General features: G+C 42.0%; 1 protein-coding gene across 1 annotated transcript in view; it reads left to right on the top strand.

Annotated features, from left to right (window-relative positions):
* Window positions 1-13,275, top strand: part of RLBP1 (retinaldehyde binding protein 1) — a 68,684-nt gene extending 55,409 nt beyond the window's left edge. Inside the window, exons 9-10 of the mRNA XM_033921049.1 lie at window positions 2,472-2,582; window positions 12,096-13,275. Coding sequence (XP_033776940.1) covers window positions 2,472-2,582; window positions 12,096-12,245 — 261 coding nt within the window. The 3' untranslated portion in view covers window positions 12,246-13,275. The remainder of the gene's footprint in view (window positions 1-2,471; window positions 2,583-12,095) is intronic.
* The last annotated feature ends 5,639 nt before the right edge of the window (window positions 13,276-18,914 follow it).

Raw genomic sequence — 18,914 nt, 5'->3', positions numbered from 1 at the left:
GTATCAGGCCATGGAGTGGTTTGGTATTGGTTCGGGATTTATACAAATGATTAAAACTCTGTATAGCTCTCCTGTTGCTAGATTATATATCAATAATAATTTTTCTGATTGTTTTAAATTGCAAAGGGGAGTTAGACAGGGATGTCCTTTGTCTCCTTTACTTTTTGATATAGTGCTTGAACCCTTATTATTAGCTATTCAACAAGAGGAGGAGATACAGGGTATACCGCATAAAGATAAAGAATATAAAGTTTCTGCATATGCGGATGATATATTACTTCATTTGAGGAATCCGGAAACAACCATTCCAAATTTATTGGTTTTGATTGAAAGATTTGGAAAGTTTTCAGGATATAAAATAAATTGGACTAAATCAGAAGTTCTTCCTTTAAATGTGCATTGCACAAAAGGATTATTTGACTCATTACCTTTTATTTGGAAAGAAGAAGGAATAAAATACTTAGGTATATGGATAAAAAACACGCTTGATGAGACAATTATAATGAATGAAAAAAGTTTATTGCAAAAAGTAACAGAGTTATGTGAGCAATGGAATCCTTTACATTTATCTTGGTGGGGAAGAGTTCAAACTGTCAAAATGATGATATTGCCTGTGGTTTGTTATCAAATGGGAATGATACCAGTTTTTTTTCAGGGGTCTTTTTACAAAAAGTTAAATAATATTCTTAGTAAATTTATTTGGCTGGGTAAAGCTGTAAGAATTGCTCTAGTGACTTTACAAAAACCAATTGAGGAGGGAGGGGTAAATTTTCCAAATTTTTATAGGTTTCATCAATCCTATATATTGCGCCAAGGTATGTATTGGGTCCTCCCAGAACTCATGGAGAAGCTTCCAGATTGGTTATGGTTGGAGTGGCAGCTCATGTCTCCTATCAGGCTTCGTCATCTGCTTAGCATTAAAATGCCTAGAATAAGGAAAACCAATAGGATATTAATGGACACATGGACAACATTAAAGTATGTAAACAACTTAACTCCTATTACTATTCAAAAATCTACTTGTCAAAATATATGGCTGAACTCCAAGATACAAATAGGCGGTTTTATGATTGTCTGGAAGGATTGGATTGAAGCAGGAATACGTACTTTAGATGATGTTATTAATGATGGTAAGCTGCTGGAGTTTTCACAATTGCAACATAAATTTGGACTTAATAAAAAACAAAGTTATAAGTGGTTGCAATTGAAGCAGGCTATTCAGGCAGGGTTCCCTGAATGGAAGTCTTTAAATACTCATTTTACTCTAGAATTCTTATGCTTCCAGGCAGATTTTATGGGTCACCAGGCCGCACAGTGGTATAAAACATTATCTGGATATTTAAATAAAAAACCAAGGACTGTACTTAAAGATATTTGGAGCATTGAGATTAAGCATCAAATTAATGCATCTCAATGGCCACGTATTTGGTCTTGGAGGATAAGATGTACAATGTCTGCGTCTATGAGGCAAACATGGTTTTTCCTGTTGCATAGAGCACTCTGGACCCCTGTTCGCTTACAAAAATTGGATTGCTCTAAGTCTAATAGATGTTGGCATTGTCATCTTGAGGCTGGAACTCTAGATCATTTATTATTTTATTGTCCTTTTATTAATACTTTTTGGAAATTGATCTGGGGTCAAATAAATTGTATGTTAGAGAATCCTGTGGCCCTATCATATGACACAGTTTTGTTTGGAATGTCTATGAGGGCCAAAAGTCAAATTTCATCGAATAATAACAAACTGTTAATGATTTTAACAGGAGTTGCAATCCAACATATAACACATAACTGGAAAGACTATAGAGGATTGAATTATTGTTTCTGGTGGAGTTCGGTTTGTCAGGTGTATGAAATGGAAAAAACATTGGCAATCAAGAGAGGTTATTATAAGAAATTTAAAGAGGTGTGGAGACCATTAATTGAGTATTATAATAAATAAATAATTATATTTATCCCCATTAAATATATGTAGGGGGGAGGAGGGATGGGTGGGTTTTATGACATTATGAGGGGTAATATATGGAAAGGGAGGGAGGGGAGATAGTTTATGGTATAAAATGAATGTAGAGTTTCAAGTGAAGAATGTATAGTATGACTTGAATTATTGTACACTTGTTTGCATAATGTAAAAACGAATAAAGATATTTAAAAAAAAAAAAAAAAAGAAAATTAAGTTAGGCGCATAGATCGGCTAAGCACGCCGATCTAGGCATCTGACCTCAGGTGCCATCTGGGCTAAAATGTATTAAATTAGGCCAATAAAAAGTTGTATTTTTTTGTGGGTTAATGTTTATCTTCACCTATTTAAGTGGACCTACACAGCCACCCCAATCTTATCCCAAAAATAGTAAGAAAGGTTGCTCCACTATGCTTTAGTAGAGCAACATGGTACAAGCAACACTTCACTTTCCCCCTGCTCACTGCTGCTGAGCATAACTTTTAAAAAGGCATGTTTCTATCACACACAGGACTCGTTTCCAGCTCGATTCAAGGCTGTTCACTTCATCCATCAGCCCTGGTACTTTACCACTACCTACAATGTGCTCAAACCTTTCCTGAAGAGCAAGCTGTTGGAGAGGGTGAGTGCATGATAGAGCAATAAGTAAAGACAGAAGTGGCCCCCCACTTTTCTGCTAAATTATAACATTCGTTGATGCCACCCTCAGGGGCGTAGCCAGGCACCTAGTTAGAAGATCACTTGCCCTCTCCCACCCAGGCGTGGTGATCTGATCTGGTCCCTTCCCTCTGCTGCCACTGCCAATCTTCCTACTCATACACTCTGCCTATGCGGAAACAGGAAATTACATAAGAAGGAAGGATGTAACAATGTGCATCTGTCAGGCTGCTCGTTGCAGACGAAGATTGGTATGCAGTAGGAGAGGTACGGGTTTTTTTAATCTGTCAGGGCTTGGGAATCTGAGTCCAAAATAGGTGCCCCCCCCCCCATACACATACTCTAGCCAGCATGCTTGAAACATATACTCTTGATGAAAAGGAGGGCTGGAAGTTTAATTTCCTTTGAAGCTTCCTCAGTAGGGTTACCTAGATTTTTCAATTGGAAAATCTGGGCCCCCTAGACCCACCCCCAGGCCCGCCCAGTTCCACCCATCCCAACCCTGTATCGCCCTAATCCCCCCCCCCCCCAGTCCATGGAAATCCAGATGTCTGGTAACCCTATTCCTTAGCACAGCTCCTTAAGCTGCTGTTTCCCTCCCTCCCTAAGACTGTGTATGTCACCCCTTACATATCAGGGTGCATGAGATTTGATATAACGCCTTACCATGGTACATCAAAGCAGTTAAATTTTTCATATTAGTTTTCATCTATTTCACTTTTGCTTCCCTGGGCACCTCCTTTCCTCACTATATCGCTGTCTACATGTGCTCCAGGGGGGGGGGGGAGGGAGGAGGGGGGGGGCTGTAGGAAGCTGGATCAAAAGGTGATCTGAACCCTTAAGCCAGAATCTGAAAATTATGTGGATGTTGGTCCAATATTCAGCTTCTCCTGCCTGCATAAATCACTTTCAATGTTGGCCAGTTGATCTTTAATGGGCTTGCAAGGAATGTTACCGACTCATCGCTAACTTACCTCTCCTAGCAAAAGTAACATAGAAATTGGTCTTTAACCAGTTATCCAACTTTGCAAAAAAAAAAAAACCAATGCCTTTCATCCTTACCAAACTGGATTTCGAAGACATTTACCAAACTCTCTCTCATCGGTCTGACTACCTCAATTCTCTATTTCAAAGACCTCCGTAAATCTTCTATTCTAATCTCCTTAGACCTTACATTCGCTTTTGACACCATCGATCATTCCCTTCTTCTCTGCAGATTTGAATCTATTGGTATATCAGACACTGCTCTACAATGGTTCTCCTCTTATCTTCATAATCAAAATTACAGAGTTAGCTTCAATAACGCTAGTTCTTCTCTGATTGCACAAACCTATGGGGTCCCCTAGGACTCAATGCTTTCTCCCCTTTTTAATATCTTCCTGACACCCCTCCTCACCTTAGCCCAATCCATCGGCTTCATAGTATTCACCTATGCTGACGACATTCAATTACTTCATCCACTAAACTTTACATCCCCTGAAGAAATAAATGAGATCAACCTCAAATTTGATAAAATCAGTTCCTGGCTCCAACAAAATAAACTGACTCTTAATATTCTCAAAACTACTGGTGTCTGCTTCCCTAGCTCTAAAGATGAACATCTCTGTGCTCCCATTAGCATTGATTCTACTCCTATTCAAATAGACAGCAAAATTATATAGTAACATACATAGTAGATGATGGGAGATAAAGACCCGAATGTTCCATCCAGTCTGCCCAACCTGATTCAATTTAAATTTTTTCTTCTTAGCTATTTCTGGGCAAGAATCCAAAGCTCTACCTGGTACTGTGCTTGGGTTCCAACTACCAAAATCTCAGTCAAAACCTACTCCAACCCATCTATACCCTCCCAGCCATTGAAGCCCTTTCCAGCCCATCCTCCCCCAAACGGCCATATACAGACACAGACCGTGCAAGTCTGCCCAGTATTGGCTTTAGTTCAATATTTAATATTATTTTCTGATTCTAGATCCTCTGTGTTCATCCCATGCTTCTTTGAACTCAGTCACCGTTTTCCTCTCCACCACCTCTCTCTGAAGCGCATTCCAGGCATCCATCACCCTCTCCGTAAAGTAGAATTTCCTAACATTGCTCTTGAATCTGCTACCCCTCAACCTCAAATTATGTCTTCTGGTTTTACCATTTTCCTTTCTCTGGAAAAGATTTTGTTCTACGTTAATACTCTTCATGTATTTGAACGTCTGAATCATATTCCCCCTGTCTAGGGTATACATATTCAGGGCTTCCATTCTCTCCTGATACATCTTCTGGCGCAAGCCTCCTATCATTTTCGTCGCCCTCCTCTGGACCGCTTCAAGTCTTCTTATGTCCTTCACCGATAACGGTCTCCAAAACTGAACACAATACTCCAAGTGGGGCATCACCAATGACCTGAACAAGGGGCATCAACACCTTCTTCCTTCTACTGGCTACACCTCTCTTTATACAGCCCAGCATCCTTCTGGCAGCAGCCACCGCCTTGTCACACTGTTTTTTCGCCTTTAGATCTTCGGACACTATCATCCCAAGGTCCTTCTCCCCATCCGTGCATATCAGCTTCTCAGCTCCCAGCATATACGGTTCCTTCCAATTATTAATCCCCAAATGCATTACTCTGCATTACTTTGCATTGAATTTTAGTTGCCAGGCATTAGACCATTCCTCTAACTTTTGCAGATCCTTTTTAATATTCTCCACTCCCTCATCTGTGTCTACTAACATAAGAACATAAGCAATGCCTCCACTGGGTCAGACCCGAGGTCCATCGTGCTCAGCAGTCCGCTCACGCGGTGGCCCAACAAGTCCAGGACCTGTGCAGTAGCCCTTTATCTATACCCCTCTATCCCTTTTTCCAGCAGGAAATTGTCCAATCCTTTCTTGAACTCCAGTCCCGTACTCTGTCCTATTACATCCTCTGGAAGCGCATTCCAGGTGGCCACCACACGCTGGGTAAAGAAAAACTTCCTAGCATTCGTTTTGAATCTGTCTCCTTCCAACTTTTCCGAATGCCCTCTTGTTCTTTTATGTTTTGAAAGTTTGAAAAATCTGTCCCTCTCTACTCTCTCTATGCCCTTCATGATCTTGTAGGTCTCTATCATGTCTCCTATGAGTCTCCGCTTTTCCAGGGAGAAGAGCTCCAATCTTTCAGTGTATGAAAGGTTTTCCATGCCCTTAATCATTCGTGTCGCTCTCCTCTGAACCCTCTCAAGTATTGCCATATCCTTCTTAAGGTACGGTGACCAATACTGAACACAGTACTCCAGGTGCGGGCGCACCATTGCCCGATACAATGGCAGGATGACTTCTCTCGTTCTGGTCGTAATACCCTTCTTAATAATACCCAACATTCTGTTTGCCTTCTTCGCGGCTGCTGCACATTGTGCTGTTGACTTCATTGTTGTGTCCACCAGTACACCCAAATCTCTTTCAAGGTTACTTCCCTCTAATACTAAGCCCCCCATTTGGTAGCTGAACATCGGGTTCTTTCTCCCTATATGCATGACCTTGCATTTCCCTACATTGAAGTCCATCTGCCATTTATTCACCCACTCCTCCAGTTTGTTTAGGTCCCTTTGTAGATCCTCACACTCTTCCGCATTTCTAACCCTTCTACAGAGTTTAGTGTCATCCGCAAATTTGATAACTTCACATTTCGTCCCCATTTCCAGGTCATTTATAAATACATTGAACAGCAGCGGTCCGAGTACAGATCCCTGCGGAACTCCGCTCGTGACCTTCCTCCAGCCCGAGTAGTGACCCTTCACTCCAACCCTCTGCCTTCTGCCTGCCAACCAGTGTTTGACCCATCTGTGCACGTCCCCTTCCACCCTGTGGTTCCACAGCTTCCTAAGCAGCCGCTCATGGGGTACCTTGTCAAAGGCCTTTTTGAAGTCGAGGTAAATGATGTCTACGGGTTCCCCTTTGTACAACTGACTGTTTACCCCCTCAAAGAAGTGCAGTAAGTTTGTTTGGCACGATCTTCCCTTGCAGAAGCCATGTTGGCTCGCTTTCATCAGCCCATTTTTTTCGATGTGCTCACAGATGCTGTCCTTTATCATTGCTTCTACCATCTTGCCCGGAACCGATGTCAAACTTACCAGCCTATAGTTTCCCGGGTCTCCTCTTGACCCCTTTTTAAAGATAGGTGTGACATTTGCTATCTTCCAGTCCACCGGGATCTCTCCAGTTTTCAAGGAAAGGTTGCAAACTCGTTGGAGTATTCCCGCTATCTCATTTCTTAGTTCTTTTAGTACCCTAGGGTGGATACCATCCGGGCCTGGTGATTTGTCGCTTTTCAATCTATCTATCTGTTGGAGGACATCCTCATGGCTCACCTCTATTGTTGACAGTTTTTCTTCTTGGTCTCCATGGAAGATTACGTTGGGTTTTGGTACACCGGATGTGTCCTCGCTTGTGAAGACTGACGAGAAAAATTTGTTTAACCTGTCGGCTACCTCTTTTTCCCCCTTTATCACTCCCGTTCTGTCTCCATAATCCAAAGGTCCTACTTCCTTTCTTGCCGGTTGCTTCCCATTAACATATCTGAAGAACGATTTGAAGTTTTTTGTCTCCCTGGCCAGCCTCTCTTTGTATTCTCTTATCGCTCTCCTAACCACTTGATGACACTCTTTTTGGCTTTTCCTATGTTTTTCCAGTTCTCCCCAGTTTGGTCTTTTTTCCATTTCCGGAATGATTTTTTCTTGTCTCCTATCGCTTTCTTCACCTCATCGTTTATCCATGCGGGATCTTTTGCTCGGTTGTTTTTTTTTTGCACCCTTTTCTAAATCTGGGGATGTACATATGTTGTGCTTCTTGCACTGTGCACTTGAATAGAGACCAGGCTTGCTCTACGGTTTCTGTTTTTCTTGAGCTTTTTCTGAGTTTTTTCCTTACCATTGCTCTCATAGCATCATAGTTCCCTTTCTAGAAGTTGAACATTGTCGCTGTGGTTCTTTTCCCTTTTGTTGTACCTACTTCTAATTTGTACTGGATCATGTGATCGCTGTTTCCTAATGGTCCTACTATTTCCACTTCCTTTGCAGGTCCTCCTAGTCCGTTGAGGATTAGGTCAAGAGTGGCATTCCCTCTTGTTGGTTCCTTGACAAGCTGATCCATAAAGCAGTCCCTCACAGCCTCTAAGAATTCTGTTTCCCTTGCACAGTTGGAGTTTCCAATACTCCAGTTTATCCCGGAGTAGTTAAAATCTCCCATTACTGTCACATTCCTGTTGTTGCCTTCCCGCCTCAATTCTGCTGCCAGATCTTTGTCGTTTGCTTCCGTTTGTCCAGGTGGACGATAGTATAGACCCAATCTTATGTCAAGACCATTTTTTCCTGGTAATTTAACCCATAATGACTCCAATCCTTCCGCCTTTGGTTCTATATCCACTGCGGACGAGGGAATAGTGTCTTTTATGTATAGTGCTATTCCTCCACCCTTCTTGTGAGTCCTGTCTCTTCTATAGAGTTTGTACCCTGGCAGTACTACATCCCATTGGTTATCCTCGTTCCACCATGTTTCCGTGATTCCAATGATGTCTAGGTCCTCTTTTTTGGCTTTGATTTCTAACTCTCCTATTTTGTACTTTAGGCTCCTTGCATTTGCGTACAAACAATTTAAGTCTCGGTCTTTTCTTTTCTCTGCTTGTTTTTCATTTGTTTTGCTCCTCTTGCCATCCCCTATTTGGGCCGCCAGTCCCTGATTTCTGTTCCTTTCTTCCTCATTTTTTGGTGCATCCTTTTCGTCTGCAACCTGATTTTCCGATTTCTCCTGTTCCTCTAATTTTATCTGTTTGCCCCTCTTGTTGGTCAACAGTTTCTGTTGTTCGTCTCTTGCTTGTTCCCAGCATTTTTCCCGCTCAGTATCTTCTTTGGATACTCTTGTCCGAACCGTCGACGTCAGGTCGACTGTCGGCTTTCCCCTTCTTCTCAGTTTAAAGCCTGCTCAATTCCTCTCTTGACGTTGTTTGCTAGCAGCCTCGTTCCTGCCGTGCTCGGGTGTAGTCCGTCCCTCCTGAAGAGCTTGTTCTTCCCCAAAAAAGTTGTCCAGTTCCTCACAAAAAGGAATCCTTCTTCTTTGCACCATCTCCTCAAACATGCGTTTATTGCTTGTAGCTCAGTCTGCCTCTTCACGTCTGCCCTCGGTACTGGCAAAATCTCTGAGAATGCTATCTTCTGTGTCCTCAGCTTCAGTTTCCTTCCTAAGATCTTGAACTGTTCAGTTAGCAGAGTCCTGCTGTAATTTCTCCTGTTGACATCATTTGTTCCCACATGGATTATCACTGCTGTCTCTTCTGTTTCTGCGCCGTCCAGGATCCTCTCGATTCTTTCGGTGATGTCCTTCGTTCTTGCTCCTGGGAGACAAGTCACTAGCCGATCTTCTCTCCCTCCTGCTACGTGACTGTCCACTTCTCTCAGGATTGAGTCTCCCACGACGACTGCAGATTTCCCCTTCTTCAGCTTTCTCTCTGGTCTCAAGTCTGAATCCTCGATGTGGTTCAGTACTTCTCTTCCGGGATACCGGCCAGTCTTCGCCCTCTCTGCTTGCTTGAATCATCTATGCGGTCCTTCATCCTTGGCGTCTGTTGGCCCCTGTCTTCCATCTGTTGGCCCCTGTCTTCCATCTGTTGGCCCCTGTCCTCCATCTCGTGTAGACGTAGCTTCCTCGCTCCAGCGCTGTTACAAATCTTGGTATCATCTGCAAAAAAGCACACTTTTCTTTCTAACCCTTCAGCAATGTCACTCACAAACATATTGGCCCCAGCACCGAACCCTGAGGGACTCCACTACTCACCTTTCCTTCCTCCGAGCAACTTCCATTAACCACCACCCTCTGGCATCTGTCAGACAGCCAGTTTCTAACCCAGTTTACCACTTTGGGTCCTAACTTCAGCCCTTCAAGTTTGTTCAAGTGCCTCCTATGAGGAACCGTATCAAAGGCTTTGCTGAAATTTAAGTAAATTACATCTAGCATATGGCCTCGATCCAGCTCTCCGGTCACCCAATCAAAAAATTCAATCAGGTTCGTTTGGCATGATTTACCTTTTGTAAAGCCATGTTGCCTCGGATCCTGTAACCCATTAGATTTAAGGAAGTACACTATCCTTTCTTTCGTCAAAACTTCTATTATTTTTCCAACAACCAAAGTGATGTTCACCGGCCTGTAATTTCCCGCTTCATCCCTGTGACCACTTTTGTGAATAGGGACCTCATCCGCTCTCCTCCAATCCCCGGGAACCACTCCCGTCTCCAGGGATTTGTTGAACAAGTCTTTAATAGGACCCGCCAGAACCTCTCTGAGCTTCCTCAGTATCCTGGTATGGATCATGTCTGGTCCCATAGCTTTGTCCACCTTTTGTTTTTCAAGTTGCTCATAAACACTCTCCTCCATGAACGGCACAGAATATACTCCATTTTTTCATGTAACTTTGCCAGACAATCTCGGTCCTTCTCCAGGATTTTCTTCTGTGAACACAGAACAAAAGTACAATGGAATCTCGATTTGCGAGTAACGCGGTTTGCGAATGTTTTGTAACATGAGCAAAGCACTCAGCAAACTTTCGTCTCGCTAACCGAGCACTGCCCCGATAAACGAGCACTTACACTGCAGGAAGCGCCGCTTCAGAAGGATTCCTCTGCCGTTCTCCGGCCAGCCTTCCACATTGGGTGGCTTCCGCATGCTGGAAAGCCTCTATCTGAGCCTACGCAGCCGAGTGCCGTCCCCCTGCACATTGCGTATGATCATGAACAACGTCAATCATCGACGTGCGTGTCATATGCAACTTGCAGGTGGGATGGCACTCGGCTGCGTAGGCTCAGATAGAGGCTCTCCAGCATGCTGTAGGCACCCGGCATGGAAGGCTGGCCAGCGGACGGAAGAGGCATCCCTCCCAAGCGGCACTGCAGAGTTCTTCAGCAGATGACGAATGAAGGAGGCGGACAGAGGAGACGGCGCTGCAGCACCCGGCACCCGACAGGTACAGTCCCCTGGGCCACCTTTTGGGTTCTGGAACGAATTGTCTACGTTGCCACTATTTTCTGTGGGACACTCTGCTTTGATATATGAGTACTTTGGATTACGAGCATGCTTCTGGAACGAATTATGCTCATAAACCAAGGTACCACTGTATTTGTTTAGCACATTTGCTGTTTCCTCATCACTCTCCACATATCGGTTCTCAGCATCTTTTAGTTTAGCAATTCCATTTTTCATCTTCCTCCTTTCACTAATATAACTGAAAAAATTTTTGTCTCCCTTTTTTACATTTTTAGCCATTTGTTCTTCCGCCTGTGCTTTCGCCAGACATATCTCTCTCTTGGCTTCTTTCAGTTTCACCCTGTAGTCTTTTCTGCACTCTTCTTCTTGGGTTTTTTTATATTTCACGAACGCCAACTCTTTCACCTTTATTTTCTCCACCACTGGTTTGGAGAACCATATCGGCTTCCTTTTTCTCTTGTTTTTATTTATTTTCTTCACATAAAGGTCTGTAGCCATTTTTATCGCTCCTTTCAGCTTAGACCACTGTCTTTCCACTTCTCTTATGTCCTCTCATCCTAACAGCTTGGTGTTATCCTCGATAAAGAACTTACATTCCACCAACAAATCAGTGCCGTGACACAAAAATGCTTCCACAAACTACGACTCATCCTCTCTATTTCTTCACTACTCGATCCTCCATCAATCAGTATACTGATTCATTTCCATGTCATTTCAACCTTAGATTACTGTAACGCTCTCTACCAAGGCATAACCCAGAAAGAAATTTGTCGGGTCCAATTAATACAAAACACCACGGTGAAACTAATCTACCATGCAAAAAAATTTCACCACATTATTCCTCTCCTCCGTACAGCCCACTGGCTGCCCATTTTCACACTTCGTCTTACTTACAAAATACTACTACTTATTAGCAAAACAAAACATTCTCACCAACCAGCTTTTATTGATAAACTTTTAATTCCGTATGCATCCTGTAGGACTCTTTGATCTAGTAATCAAAATCTTCTCATTACCCCCTCAATAAGAGAACTCTTCTACGACACCACTCGCACATCTATTTTTCTGTTACAGCTCCTGCTTTGTGGAATGCCCTCCTTCCTGCTGATCTTCGCTTAGAAAACTCATTAGATAAATTTAAAATCAAACTCGTAAAACCTCAATGATAATCAAAACACTTCTTTTGAAGTGACCCCTCCCCCCATATCCAATTGTATTTCCCCACCCATTTTGCCTCCCTTTATTTTTATTTTTCATCTCGATGTATTTAATAACTCTTCTTTCCCCTTGTTTCCCTTTCGTATCATGTACATAAATGCATAAGTGCTTCCCTCCTTTTAGCTTAGCTATGTTTTTTTTTTAATTTTTATATTTTATTGTTAACCGTTTAGATACTTGTATGATAAACGGTATATCAAAAATAAAGAAACTTGAATGTTACACCCACATCTCTGAGACGTGTGCTTATTTTATGTTACCACAGGTTTTTGTCCACGGAGAAGACTTGGAAGCCTTTTTTCAAGAGATTAATCCTGATATCCTGCCAGCGGATTTTGGAGGCAACATGCCAAAATATGATGGTAAAAGCATTGCTGACAAGCTCTTTGGAACCTCTGAAGCTACCATCTTTTAATAGCCAAAATTTAATGGCTTAACGTGCACTTCCAAAATAATGTACATTTCACTCGCCACTCAAGAGTGAACCATATAGGCAGGATCATGTTGTGTCTTTACAGTTGGCTCTGATGATGCCATAAAAACAAAAATAAAACTAGTAGTGCAGAGGAATTTTCAAAGACTCTTTCTAATGATATGCATACAGTGTCTATGAACACTGGGCTCCATCTCTAGTGATATTCAAATCCGGGCTCAAATCCCACTTTTTCAAAGCTACGTTTAGGTCCTAATGCTTCACCACATTCTTCGGCAATGAATTCCAGAGTTTTAATTACATGTCGTGTGAAGAAATATTTTCTTCGGTTTGTTTTAAAACCTGCTACTTAATCATTAGGGTTAGATAATTTGGTGAATACTTGTAATTTGAAAGATATATGGCGTATTCTTCATTTTAATAATCAGGAGTTCTCTTTTTGCTCACCAGTTCATAAATCTTTTTCAAGAATTGATTACATATTGGTATCAAATTCCATAGTGCAACAAGTGACACAAGCTTCCATTGATCCAATTACTTTGTCTGATCATGGAGGAGTGTGGATTACACTTACACTAGATAATAATGAATACAATAGATCATTATGGAGGTTTGATAATACATTGGTTTCAGATTCAACTTTTCTTGAAGAAATTAAGTTAAAAATTTTGGAATTTTTCCAAATAAATACCTCAGCAGATATTAATGCGGAAATCTTATGGGATGCATTTAAAGCTACTATAAGAGGTAATATTATTTCTTATTCTGCGTATATTAAAAAACAACTTATTAAACAATTTTCAGATTTGGAAAAAGAAATTAAATTGCTGGAATCCAAATTAATAGATGATTGGAATCACGAAAATTTGCAAACTTTATTAAAGGCTAAAGGCAAATATAATGAAATTTCTTCAAAAATGGCAAGGAAAGATTTGTTTTCTCTGCAAACCTTGTATTATGGAAAATCTAATAAGGCAGGAAGTTTACTTGCAAATTATCTTAAAGCAAAAAAGAGAAGAATAAAAATAAGTGCAATAAAAGATGAGAAAGGAAATATGCATAATCAAACTAATAACATTTTAAATCAATTTTTGGCTTTTTACAAAGAGTTGTATTCTTCCGAGTCTTCTATTGATAAAGTTCAAAAAGGTATGGAATTTTTAAATCTTCTTGAGGGTCCAAAGCTTCCTGATCATATAAAAAGAAGTTTAGAAGAACCTATATCATTAAAAGAATTAGAAACAGCATTGAAGTCTCTTAGAGTTGGATCCGCTCCAGGTGGGGATGGTTTTACTGTGGAATTCTATAAAACATTTCAAAATTCTTTATTACCCTATTTACTAAATTTATATCAGTTTCAACTTAATAAAGGTTGTATTAAAAGTACTATGGCAGAATCTATGGTGATTGTTTTGCCAAAGCCAAATAAAGATCCCACTATGGTTTCAAATTACAGGCCAATATCATTAATTAATGTTGATGGAAAATTAATGGCTAAAACACTGGCATTAAGATTGGCAAAGGCTCTTCCTTACATAATTGATGTACATCAAACAGGTTTCATTGCTAATAAACATTCTTCTAACAATACAAGATTGACATTTCATACATTAAATTTAACTAAAATGATGAATGAACCAGCTTTTGCTCTTTCATTAGATGCAGAAAAAGCTTTTGATAGGGTAGAATGGTCATTCATGTATCAGACTTTGGATTGGTTTGGTGTGGGTCCTGGTTTTGTTCAAATGATTAAAACTTTGTATAGCTCCCCTATGGCAAGATTATACATTAATAATAATTTATCTGAGAGTTTTAAATTACATAGAGGAGTTAGACAAGGATGTCCATTATCTCCTTTGCTGTTTGATATTGTTTTAGAACCCTTATTGATAGCTATTAATCAGACAAAGGGGATACAGGGTATTCCCTTGAAAGAATGGGAATACAAATTATCTGCTTATGCGGATGATATTTTATTATATTTGCGCAATCCAGGTTCAACTATACCATGTTTGTTAGAATTGATTGAAAGATTTGGAATGTTTTCAGGATATAAAATCAATTGGAATAAATCTGAAATTCTTTCGCTTAATGTGCATTGCATAAAATCTATGTTTGATTCATTTCCTTTTGTATGGAAAGAGGATGGATTAAAATATTTAGGAATTTGGATTAAAAATTCAATAGAAGATACAGTAAAAGAAAATGAAAAACTTTTATTAAAAAAGGTTTCGGAATTATGTGAACAATGGAACCCATTACATATATCTTGGTGGGGAAGAGTTCAAACCATAAAAATGATGATATTGCCTGTGGTTTGCTATCAAATGTGTATGATTCCGGTATTTTTTCAAAACTCTTTTTATAAAAAATTGAATGCAAAAATTATTAAGTTTGTTTGGCTTGGCAAAACACCTAGAATTGCTTTGGTATCTTTACAGAAATCAATTAAGGAGGGTGGGGTAAATTTCCCAAATTTCTATAGGTATCATCAGGCCTATATTTTACGTCAAGGTATGTATTGGGTCCTCCCAGATCTCATTGAATACACTCCAGATTGGTTATACTTGGAATGGCGACTCCTGTCTCCTTTACATCTTTGTCACATTCTCAGTATCAAGATGCCCAGATTGTATAAAGAAAATAAACTTTTATTAGATACATGGAAAACTCTAAGATATGTAAGTAATTTAACTGAAATTCCTATTAGTAAATCGACAAATCAATCTATATGGCTAAACTCCAAGATTCAGATTGGCGGAACTAAGATTGTCTGGAGGCATTGGTTAAATGCAGGAATACGAACTTTAAATGATGTTATTTCAAATGGAAAAATGCTTGAGTTTACACAATTGCAAAATAAATTTGGACTGAATAAATCACAATTTTATAAATGGTTGCAATTGAAGCAGGCCATTCAGGCAGGGTTCCCTGAATGGAAAACTTTAAATTTTCAATACAGCATGGAATTTTTATGCTTCCAGGCAGATTTTCTGGGTCACCAGGCCGCACAGTGGTATAAAGTTATTAGTGAATTGGTTAATAAAAAACCTAAAAATGGTCTTAGGGATATTTGGAGCATTGAGATTAATCATCAAATTTTGGCATCTCAATGGCCACAAATTTGGTCTTGGAGAATAAGATGTACACTGTCAGCATCTATGAGACAAACTTGGTTTTTTCTTTTGCATAGAGCATTTTGGACCCCTGTTAGATTACAAAAATTAAATAGTTCAATGTCTAATAGATGCTGGCATTGTAAGCTTGAAGTAGGGACTTTGGATCATCTTTTATTTTTCTGTCCCTATATATTAGCCTTTTGGAATTCGATCTGGGATCAAATAAATTCTTTATTAGATAATCCTGTAGCATTAACTTATGATACTGTGATATTTGGCATATCTATGAGGAAAAAGAGTCAGATATCGGCAAGTAATAACAAACTTTTATTGATTATGACAGGAGTTGCCATGCAACATATTACTACAAATTGGAAAGATCACACAAGACTTAATTTTAATTTCTGGTGGAATTCACTATGTCACATATATAGAATGGAACGTTCAATAGCAATACAAAATGGAAATTATAAAAGGTTTAATGAAATATGGGGGCCATTGACATTGTTTTGTAATGAATAAACACCATTTTATTAACATTATTTATGATTGGAAGGGAAAGGGGAGGGTTTATATAAATGAAAAAAAAAATAAAAATGTAAAAAAAAAAAAGAAATATGACAAAGATTGATTCAATTAAATAATTGTATGGAAAGGGAGGGGGGAAGAAGGGTTTAGATATATATACCTTTGTTATGATCTTGATAGATTTATCAAGTGATGTTAGTAAATCTATGTATTACTTATATTGTACACTTGTTGAAAGTTTAAAAATGAATAAAGAATTATAAAAAAAAAAAAAAAAAAAAAAAAACCTGCTACTTAAGAGGGGGTGCTGGTGAGGGTTAATGAAGATGGCTGCATAAGATCTTTGTTCCCGTTCCTGCTCATTGGGCACATTGGACACATTATAAAGTATCACAGTTGTCAAAGGGGGCGGCTTGTGATCCTGTTGCCCGGAGGTGGGGACATTTCAACATATGCTATTTGCCTGTACAATTGTTTTGGAAATCAGTATGGGAAAGAGTTTTAGCTATGTTTACATTTCATGTTCCACTAACTTGCAGACTGGTTGTTCTGCGGCCTTAGCTGCAGTGTTAAAGTAGAGGCCTTTAAGTTATTTGATGTATTAATGGGTTTGGCACAAAAGTATGAGGAAGTGGCTGCTATCAAACAGAAGCATTTGTCATATTTTTTAAAAGTCTGGGGTTTGTTGGATTCCTTTTGTCAGACTGATGTATAAAACCTGGCTCTTGTTGGTGCCTTGGTGGATATTCTGTTTGTGATTTTAAAAAGTCAATAAATATTATTGAACTGAAAAAAAAAAAATTCTACTTAGTAGCTTCATCACATGCCCCCTAGTCCTAGCATTTTTGGAAAGAGTGAAGAAGCAATTCACATTTACCCTTTCCACTCCACAGATTATTTTATAGACCTGTATTATCCCAGGACAAGCAGGCATGATATTCTCACATGTGGGTGACGTCATCTACGGAGCCCCAGCGCGGACAGCTTTTCAAGCAAACTTGATAGAAGTTTCAAGTTTGCACACTGCACCACGCATGTGCATGCCTTCTGCCCACTAGAGGGCGCATCCCACCTCGTGGTCCTCAGTTCAATTTTTTCCGCGGAGCAAGAAAGCCCTGTGGATCTGAGCTCCAGTGTTTTGCCTTCTAGCTGCCGCGTTTAGTTTGTTTTTTCTTCGAATTAGTTCGCGGTGCTGCTTTCTTTCGGTTCTTTTCTTTTCAAAAAAAAAAGATTTTTGTTTTTCGTTGGGCTCCGGGGGCTCCCGGAAGCCGTGGCCGTGGGACGTCGGTCATTCCCGGCCTTCTTCTTTTTCTTCGTTGATGTCCCGTCCTGTTACGGGATTCAAAAAGTGCAGCCGGTGTGAGAGGTTACTTTCCATCACTGACCCTCACCGGTGGTGCATTGTCTGTCTTGGCCCCGAACACCCGACAGCATCGTGCGATCGCTGTGCGACTTTTCAAAACAGGGCCCTCCGTCGCCGTAAGGCCAGAATGGCTGAATTGTTCGCCGTCGACGCGCCGCCTAAGGCCTCGACGTCGGCTTCGGCCCCGGCCTTGACCTCGACCTCGGCGTCCTCGGGGGCCTCGGCTTCGCCTCGGCCCTCGTCTTCGAAGGCGTCGTCAGTGAAGCCAGCTTCGGGTAAGTCCTCTGTTCCATCCCCTTCAGCAAAGAAGCCATCCTCGACTCAGGCCAAGGCGGGTGGGTCGACCCCGGCCCCGCATCGGACCTCGACTCCGCACACCCCGAGGGAATACTCGAGACCGAGGTCGCCCTCCAGGGAGTGTGCCCCGGACTCGGAACTCCCCACCTTCGTGGGGATTCCGGCCTTCCAGGATCTCCTTCGAGCCCTGATTTCATCGGAGCTGTCGGGAGCCCTGGAAGTGTTGCAGCGTGCTGCGGTTCCGGCGACCTCGGCCGAGGCACCTTCGGTCTCGGAGGCCCCGGCCTCGGCTCCCTCGACCTCGGGAGCCCCGGCCCCGGCGACCTCGGGCTCGGGTACTGTGGCCCCCTTTACCTCGACCTCGGCCCCGCCCCTGACCTCGACCTCGGGGGAGCCTCCTGAGTGGAGTGTGAGACCCAAAGAAAAGTTGCGCAGAGTGCGCCGTCTTTCCTCCTCTTCCTCCGGGTCTTCCCGGGACGCCTCGCCCTCGACGAGACCTCGGACGAGGCGCCGATCGAGGAAGTCTAAGCGGCCCCGAGGCTCCCCTCGGCGCGATCGTTCCTCGTCGTTCGGGGGCGAGGCGCTACAGGTGTCGGAGTTGCGCCTCGACAACCCGAGGCTCCTCCGCTCACCTCGTGGGAAGTCTTCCCGCGCCGCCTCGCCGAGGAAATGGGAGAGTGTCCCGCGGACCCCGGGGTCCTCGCCCAAGGGTCCTGCGAGGAGGACAATTTCCCCTTCCCCCTCGAGGGCCTTGGTGAGGGGATCCTGGGATTCGGGGTCCGTTAGGGATCCTCACTATTCTCATGAGGCCTCCCCCCTTTCCTCGGGGGGGCGGTCGAGAACCCCGTCTCCCCAGGCCAGGCCGTCCTCATTTTCATCCTTTGTCCAGGACATGGCCCGAGCCCTGGGGATTGACCTGATGGTAGGTTCTCAGTATTCCAAAGAATTTTTGGAGGAACAGGACCTTCCCACTCCTCCTAGAGAGGTGCCTAGACTCCCTCTCAACAGTGTCCTTCTGCAGACCTGGCTGAAGAACTTGTCAAACCCTCTTACAGTCACGTCTGTGCCTTCAAAAATGGAATCGAAGTATAGGACGATTCCCCCTAAAGGGTTCGATAAGGCGCAGCTCTCCCACCAGTCTCTTCTGGTGGAGTCTGCTCTTAAAAAATCACAGCCCTCACGGGTTTCTGCGGCGGTTCCACCCGGCAGGGAGGGGCGGACCCTGGACAAGTTTGGCCGTCGCCTCTATTCAAATTCCCTGATGGCCACCAGGGTTCTAAATTACGCCTTCACCTTTTCCTCCTATTTGCGTGGTATGGTGAAGGACCTTCCTCAATATCGAAA

Source organism: Geotrypetes seraphini, chromosome 14 (genome assembly GCF_902459505.1).
Source record: "Geotrypetes seraphini chromosome 14, aGeoSer1.1, whole genome shotgun sequence".
NCBI classification, from domain to species: Eukaryota; Metazoa; Chordata; class Amphibia; order Gymnophiona; family Dermophiidae; genus Geotrypetes; species Geotrypetes seraphini.
Note: the sequence above shows the minus strand (reverse complement) of the source record. Positions and strands in the feature narration are given on the sequence as shown.